This window comes from Vanderwaltozyma polyspora, genomic scaffold (assembly GCF_000150035.1).
Source record: "Vanderwaltozyma polyspora DSM 70294 KpolScaffold221 genomic scaffold, whole genome shotgun sequence".
Taxonomy (NCBI): domain Eukaryota; kingdom Fungi; phylum Ascomycota; class Saccharomycetes; order Saccharomycetales; family Saccharomycetaceae; genus Vanderwaltozyma; species Vanderwaltozyma polyspora.
In genome coordinates this window covers 1-8,496 of record NW_001834498.1, presented here as the reverse complement: position 1 = coordinate 8,496, position 8,496 = coordinate 1, and the positions used below count along the sequence as shown (strand labels likewise).

Here is an 8,496-nt window from a genome sequence, read left to right as displayed (position 1 = left end):
TAAGTTGGTCTTAATGACCAGTACTATTATAACCTTGAAGAGCATCTAAAATATAAAATTTTACAAATAATGAAATTGACATCGGCAGGCTTATTAGTGCAAACCCTGCTAAACAAAATTCTAAATTGATAATTGCTGTTGAAAGTAATGATCATAGTTGAGGGATAATATCGTATGATTTAAGACCAATGAGGTAAAATCAGTTTTAAATGGGGGTGTGGCTGTATCTAATAATACTAGACAATTAACGAGGCTTTCTTTATTCCAAAAGAAACTAATGAAACATAAACTAAAACTTTAACAACTGTTTGAATCTCGAAAACATTATTGATTTTATTACCGCAAGTTTTTTCAGTTTAGTAATCATATATAAAGGTGAAGAAAAATCTATTTTAATGGATTGAACTACCTTCATAACTTTATTAGTTCAATGTTTGTATTCCCATAACCCGAATCATCAATTACAATATTATCTCATAAGAATAAGGAAAACTAACTCAAATCTTCTCCATCGACAAAATATCAAACCAAAAAACATGAAGTTCAATTTTCAATTAAGTTTAATTAATACTTTGTCTTTTATAACCATTTTACTTTTTAACGACGCTTCTGTTTCTGGTGAAACAGTGTCAGAACACAGTTCTGGATCTAACACTGTCACCTTATCCCCCGCTGGTGCTGTAACTGTAAACACCCAAACTACTAGTACTAGCTACTGGACTGGGTCATCTGATATCACTTATTCAACTGTCATTGTCGAAAAGAAATGTGTTGAATACGAAATTACCTCGAATACCGTTTACTTTGTTCAAACACCAATTAGGAATGCAAGTACAAGGATTTCCACATATGTCGAGAATCTTCCTGATTTTATTACTTCAACTTATGGCACCACCACGTTTACTGGTACAGATGGTTTGGAAACAACAGAAACAATTTATATAATTTCTGTTCCAATTGTCGAAACCACTGTCTGGATAACCACCGATTTTCCTGATGATTTCGTTCTTCCTCTATCCCCAACTACATCAAGGACATCAGTCACTGTTACACCTACTAAAGGAGCAGCTTATGTTCAACACATTGAGTACGCTAATAAACCACAAAAGAACTAAAAGTGAAGTTACAAGGAATAACCATACTAATTAATCTGATCCAATCGATTAAACTTCGTTGTTTGCAGCGCTTATATTTCGTTTATCTGTTTCTTTATATATTTATTTATTTATTTTGTATACCTTCTAATTTTAATATATTTAGATTTTAATTGATATCAGATAATGCCTTCTTTAGCTTAGGTTAAATAAACTGTATATAAATTAATTTGATTCCTATCTTATTGGAGTATAAAAAGATTTAACACCGATTGAATATAAGTTATATTATTGCATAAATTTAATGGTTTTTTATTCAAATGATGGATGTAATAACAATTAGTCTTTTATTTAACTCTAGATATGCACAACTCATCTACCCTGTATCACATGTTCTTCCTGTGTAGCAACCTCATACTTGTCCTAAAATTCTGTTTCCTTAGCCGTGTATTCATTGTTATTTTAGGAGTTTTGGGCTCGTGCCCGTCCATGTTTTCCTCTGATTCAAAGATCACTTTCCCAGCATTCCAACTCGCAATCCATTATGTAATATTTCGTTCCAGTTCATTGGTAAGTATATAGAACTGTATATCGTCCTGCATTTGATGTCTAGCACTTGGCTTTTTCGTGAATCGACATACTCTGTTTCAGTTCAGTCCCTCACCTCAGTGATAATGATATACACACGTAACCATGCGTACTTATTGGTTTATGTAGTCACGTGATGATACTTACGCGTAACTAGTTCTTTATTCTTTCCCTTACGCGTTCACCTCTTTTCATCTCATCGCATTTATATAACAATAATGAATCTCGAACACTATAAACGCAAGATAGACTATTATCAATTCATAATGTTGGTTATCTGATCATTATAGGTGGCAATGACAACTCGTCAGTTCTACGGGTTACTAACCTGCATAAAGGTGGAGGAAAATAAATTTAGATTGACCTTACATGATGGTGACCACCTGTACTCAATATTTATTAGCGATGACCCTAAAAATTATCAAGTTGCAAAAATATGTGCTTCGTTGATTTGCAGGTTCTATAATATAGAAATTGAATTCGAAAAGCAACCATATCAGTTTGCTGCTATTCATCTAACTAAAATTTGTATACTGCAATTACAAGTTTATAATTCTAAAAACTCAATTGATGACATAAAACCGCTTAATCTAGAAACTGTAACAAGGTTCGTTAAGTCAGGAAATGAGGAAGTGACAAATATTATAAAATACCTTATTGACTTGGATCAAGATTCAACAGAGAGTTTTAGTTTTGACGAAATACCATTCGCTTTGCCCGAAGATTTCGTACTGGTAATCGACTCTTTGAAGTCTAATGAATTGTCATTTCTTTCAAGGGAATCCAGTGGGTTTAATGGACAAGTAAAATCAGAGATAGATGATGAATATTTTGATACTGCCCAGTCAAGTGTTAGTCAAATTCAAAGACCTGCAACCAGTAGTGCTTTTGAGACGTTCCGTAATGTTGAAAGAAACCTATCAAAGAAAAGAAAATTATCAGAGATAGTTACGTCGCCGGCACCTATTGTGGCCAAATCTTCGGTATTTATTGATGCACCTCTAGGTGAAGTTCATTCTATTACGGGTACAATTGCAGGTACGTATCCCTCTGATTTTAAAGATTTATCAGATTTAAAGGATACCATTTTACGCTTATATATTATACCAAGGGAATGGGAAACTGAGGCCGAGAGGCAAATTCTAATACCAAACAGCAATTGTATTGAAGTTCTAATTTTGGATGCATCTGAAATTCATAAATTTTTCGGTAGATTGGTCAATGACTCCCAAAGTTTCAGAGAAGTAATAAGCTCCACAGAATTTTTCATCAGGTTAGAAAGAGCAAAACTACAGTTAGAGAATTCATTTCATACTTTTTATTGGACTTTTCAAACCGTTAATATATCCGGTCAGTCACAAAATACAAGCATACAAAACCTAGACCCATCTTCAAGTTTTATGCCTAGTAGGAATCTATTGTCCAGTTCAACTGAATCAATACCACCAACATCATTCAAGCCACAACAATCCACCCCAAATAAGAATGATCGTAAAAACCCCTCACGCATCGATCCATTAATACAATTCAAAGATTTGGTGCTTAATGAAAGTGAAATTAAATATGTCACCATGATGGGACTGTTGGTCTCATGTAGTTTTGAGCATAAATCTTTCGCAAAACTAATCTTCACTGACTTCACCAAGAATAACGTTACTCAAAATTTTCTATTTGATAGGTTTTTAATCGATTACAACAACAAAATTGATATAGATGAGGGGTTTAGAGTTGTAATGTATTTAAATCAATTTGAAAAATTTGAAAAATCAATCATAGAAGCTTACGGTTATGAAATTAAGAAAATGTTCATTAATGACAATGAAAATTTAACTCATAAAGGTATAATTTGCAAATTATCTTTAAAAGTGAAAATGTTCAACGGTAAATTAAATGCAATTTTACGAGAATGCAGTTTAATTAGAAATGAAGGTATTCAGAATTTGAAAATTGATGAAAAATTACAATTAGAATCTATCCATAAACAGATATTAGAAAGAATACCACAAAGGGCATTAGTTTGGAATTTCCATAGTTATGCAATCTGTGTGCCATTAGTCAAACAAAGTAATGAAACTATTACATTAAAATATGAAACTCAAGTTACTCCTGATGAAATCCACATTAATGAAAGTTTAGATTCTGATGATGACTTTGATACCATTTCACAGTTAGAAGATTACGAAGTGCGAAGTCACTTAGATGTAACTAGAAATATCAATCAATACAATAATGAGAAATTAGTAAAAGGTGATGATTTCAATGAACTCAACCTGGCCAATCCAAAGGATAATATAGTTTATGAAATCGATTGCCAGATAATGAATATAAAATATAACATGTCATATTTAAGCATATTGGTAACTAATGATTTCGTTACAAATAACTTCATTGATCCAACAAGAATGTTAAGAATTGATATCACCAATGTCGATAATTTAAAGCAATTATTAGATATTCAAATATCGGAAACACAGTTAACCGATATTATCAAGGATAAATCAAATCCAATAATTGCAAAAATAGATGATTTAATCAATGAATCAGTAGTATTAAGAATTAAAAGAAAATTAGTACAACTATCATTAAATAGTAAGCTAGCAATTTGGAACCCTTATACATGCACCTCCAACAAACATATTGTTGATCAATATTCAGAGAATGTTCAAGTAAGTAATGTGATTACTGTTAAAAAGGAACAATAAATAGTCCATTTGACTTTAGATAGAAATAAGAATATAAAGAAGAATGATTGTTATTTTTTAGGTAATAGTTCCTTCTTCACTTTTCATCTTCAAGTATTCTTCTCTCTCTCTCTCCCCTTTATGATAGTATAACTTGTAGAATATGTTAAGATAGCAAACAACCCATGTGTATCATTAATGATGTTGTAGACCTCTCCTGGTTTAGTCATTTTTAAAAAAGTCATAGCCTTGTTATTAAAAATTTCATGATCTTGATTTGACATCGCAGATGTTATTATTATTGTTTGTTGCTATAGATTTTACTATATTTTCTTCTCCCCTCTCTCGCAACATTGTTGTAGTTTGAAACTATTAAGTAAAGTATCCTTTAAGGTTTAACCTCAAACCTCTATTTGAAGAAGTGCACTCTAAGAAGATCTTCCTCCGCATTAAAGTTGAGGTTATATATGAGAGTTAAGTGGGTATTTAGTTCTTGAATTTTCATACATTTTTATATGTATATGTATAGGTATATGTACATGTTTAGGAGTGATAAGTTTCTATCTATATGCAATAATGGCGGGGTATGAATGTATATTAATGACAGGAGTTTGTTGATCTTCCTTATTATGAATGATGAAGGATGGGATTACATATATAAGTGAAGCATCTATGGATGAATTATGATGAACAGTTTGATGATTCTTGTTCTTGATCTTGATCTTGGTTGTTTAATTTGTCTTATCTTTTGACTATATAAGAACCGTACTAGATTAATACTATACTTTAAATAATAAAACAAATTCCAAGATGGATCCAACAACGTTAGTAACTATTATATCTCATGTAAGTAGTTCTGGTGCCGGGTTGTTAATGTCATTTGTTGCTCTATCAGGTTCTACTACGTCAGGAACACTTAAAGATTTCTATTGGTTTGATGCGAATACTTCAGGTATTGGTGGGATTGCACCAAATAAGACAAGATGGTTTAATTATAGATGGTGTTCGATATCGAGTGCTGGTGATATAATTTCTTGTACCTACAGTGAAGCAGCTACACCCTTCTCTCCTGTGGATAACTTCCTTACTACAGTAGGAGTGCCAAAATCATTTATCAAGAATAGAAATACATATTTCTATCTATCAAGAACAGCGTGGGGTCTGTGGTTAGTAGGCCTTATTTTTAATATACTAAGTTTTGCTGGGACTATTCATACTAATTTTTATCAAACTCCCAGATTATTCAAAAGTTATTCAGTGTTACGATGGGTGGCCTTATTTCTCACTCTGGTGTCGACTGTATTGTATACAGCTTGTTATGCTAAAGCTCAAGATGTATTCCATTCATCGAATTTATCAGCAGCCATGGGATTGAATAATTTTGCGTTTGCGTGGGCTTCGGTAGCTATTCTGATTATTGACACTCTTAACTCTATATATTCATTGAGAAATTATACTAGTCTATTTGAGAAAAACAAAATAATTTATCCTAATAACATTACTGGTCAGTATCCAATGGAAACGTATTCCCAAGTAGGTTATGGAGCTCCCCCACCACATCTACCACCACATCCTCTGGTAGTACCAGCGCCAGCACAAGCACCGACAGTACCAGCAGCATCGCCAGGAGTGGCTATAGACAATGGTGAGATCGATCATGTAGCGACACTAGATAATCAATATAGAGAACAGCAACCTCCTGTGACGTCGAAGAGCAGGTTCTTCACTAGGATAAAGAGAAACAAACCAATTGATCCTTAAATAATCACACGTCTATAAGAATAAACGGCAACAATAACAACAACAACTTGGCATTAAACACTACACTTATACTATTAATTATTATATTTTAAGAAAACATTTATTATTATTATTTGCATTATTACTAACTAATTGAATAAAACTTCCAAGTATGTGAAGGTGACAGTCATCTCAGAGATACGAATGAGAAGGAAAGACCTTTTGGGTATCACGATTATCACGATTACGATAGGGTACTAGGGGAGGGCCAGGCAGCCCAAGATTATGTTGACGAGCCAAAAGGGAAGTCAGAAGCCAATTATAAGGCTGATAGTCAGTCCCAAACTGTTAAGGAGAGTGGTGGTGAGAGTGTTGAACAAGAAAGCACCCCCAGAGGTGGGTCATTTGATGGTGACGCTGGTGAGAGTAGTGGTACTGAGAAGAAACCAGTTAAAGACGATGTTTTCAGTCGTTACCAGGAGACAATTGATGATCCTAATATGTGAATATAATCTGCTAAGTGGTCTTTATATAATATAATATAATATAATATAATATAATACATGTTTGTGTATACTTTATGTATTGTTTAAATGATGGTTTGGAGTAGAGTTCCGTTATGGTGAGCAAAATCTGTGAAAGGAGTAGGTCACGTTTTCCTCGTTCTTTTCCTTTTCGTGTCGTGTTTGTGTATTGCTGCGTTGGGAAGTGGAGTGGGGAGATTGTAATAATGCTCTCTCTCTTGTCAGACTAATTAGCCGCCGATGTATCTTTTGAGGGAAGGGAGAGAAACACACACACGCACTCATGCACGCACCACAAAAACACAAACACAAAACACAAACACAAAGAAGGAAAGAAAAAAGGGTTTCTCCGAGACAAACCGCCCGCCACCTGGGCAAGTTGGAGATATCCCAAAACAACAAAAAGTTAAAAAAAAGGAATTTTAAAAGTTGGGGAAATTTTTGGGAAACAGACACAAAAAGAGATGAGACATAAAAACAAGAAACAAGAAATAAGAAAAAAAAGGGGAAGCGAAAGGAAAACTGGAAGGACGATCCCGCCGCCGGCAAAGAATGGCATCAGCACCCGCAGATCTAAACCGTCTGGTATATAAAGACGACTGGATTCCTGGGACTGGATAGGAACCCACCAGAACTGGAAAGCACTTGGGAGTTTACTCACACAATAACAACAACAACTGCTCCCGAACTGGTCGGCGGCGTCTAGAAATATATCAGGGACGTTTGGTAAAATAAAATAAGAACGAGAACTGTCAGCGGGTACTGGCAAATCTGTAAAATTTAACGATGAGCAAAGAGGGAAAAAAGAAAGTGAATAATGGAGAGGACCCAAGCAATGGCGGGACCTCCAAGAATAGCAGAAGCAGAAGAAGAGCCAGCGGCAAGAATTCAACTGTGGCTGCCCTTGCTACAACTACAACAGCAACAGCATCTGCAGCTTCGTTGTGTTGGATTCTGGGAATCAGTAGATGACAATCTTAAGTTATCCAGATCTAACCCTATGTCTGAAAGATATACTTTGCTGACAGGAACACATTCAGGGTAACTGTTAGTTTTCAAAAGGTATATAAGCAGACCAGATTTCAAGTTTCTAGAAAATATTTTCTCTTTTCTAATGTTCACTTTATGAACTAAATTATATTTTATATTTTGTATACTATATTTAGAATTTATAAAAAACCAAGAGCTTGAATAAACAACTAACGTATAATTGTACTTATACCTTAGATCTCAGTTAATATATCCACTATCACTCCAGTACAACCATGTCCCACCCTGATCAACAGTCCAATAACACTCACCTATTCCAATCTCAAGAAATAGGTGCCGTCCTGGTTTCGAACCTGCGCAAACAGGTTATGAGCCCTGCCAATGCAACCGACCTTATTCCCATTGAACTACTTGGTGTCCAAAACTATGATATGTGGTATCATTACTTTATGCAAGTAGTTGGTGAAGCCAGTCACATTTGGTCAGAATATGTTGAAACTGGAGATATTCAATCCGTTAGAATTGAATATGGATTACCTGATATTCAAATCAAGTCTATGAAAATAATCTTTAGACACTAATCTTTGTTTCTCTTATCAAAAAGAATGTTTTCTAAAAGATATTTGGGAAAAAGATTAGGAAACTCCTTTCCTGGATGACCTAAAAGATCTGGGTCCAACCAGGAATTGTTTACTTTTTAGAAGTACCTTAAAAAAAAAAGTTATGGGTAGGGAAAATGGTGTTTAAGGTCCCCACCATGCCCTTTTTTTTTTCCTGGAAGGTCAACTTCGGCCTCTCCTTTCAAAACCTTTTTTGAATTGAAAAGAAGGAAACACCTGGGGCCAAATAAAAAATTTTGCTCCCACCACCCATGGTTCC

General features: G+C 34.3%; 4 protein-coding genes across 4 annotated transcripts; all 4 read left to right on the top strand.

Moving 5' to 3' along the window:
- Positions 1-536: 536 nt before the first annotated feature.
- On the top strand, positions 537-1,115 carry Kpol_221p4 (uncharacterized protein; the record flags this gene model as incomplete). The annotated part of the gene is made up of 1 exon (XM_001642234.1): positions 537-1,115. The coding sequence occupies one exon, from the start codon at positions 537-539 to the stop codon at positions 1,113-1,115; it is 579 nt and encodes a 192-aa protein (XP_001642284.1).
- An 863-nt stretch (positions 1,116-1,978) lies between these two features.
- Kpol_221p3 (uncharacterized protein) lies at positions 1,979-4,384 on the top strand (the record flags this gene model as incomplete). The annotated part of the gene is made up of 1 exon (XM_001642233.1): positions 1,979-4,384. One exon carries the CDS (start codon positions 1,979-1,981, stop codon positions 4,382-4,384), a length of 2,406 nt encoding a protein of 801 aa, XP_001642283.1.
- Positions 4,385-5,173: 789 nt separating this feature from the next.
- Kpol_221p2 (SUR7/PalI family protein) lies at positions 5,174-6,124 on the top strand (the record flags this gene model as incomplete). Its single annotated transcript, XM_001642232.1, has 1 exon — positions 5,174-6,124. One exon carries the CDS (start codon positions 5,174-5,176, stop codon positions 6,122-6,124), a length of 951 nt encoding a protein of 316 aa, XP_001642282.1.
- A 1,768-nt stretch (positions 6,125-7,892) lies between these two features.
- On the top strand, positions 7,893-8,198 carry Kpol_221p1 (Tkp5 protein; the record flags this gene model as incomplete). The annotated part of the gene is made up of 1 exon (XM_001642231.1): positions 7,893-8,198. One exon carries the CDS (start codon positions 7,893-7,895, stop codon positions 8,196-8,198), a length of 306 nt encoding a protein of 101 aa, XP_001642281.1.
- Positions 8,199-8,496: the final 298 nt, after the last annotated feature.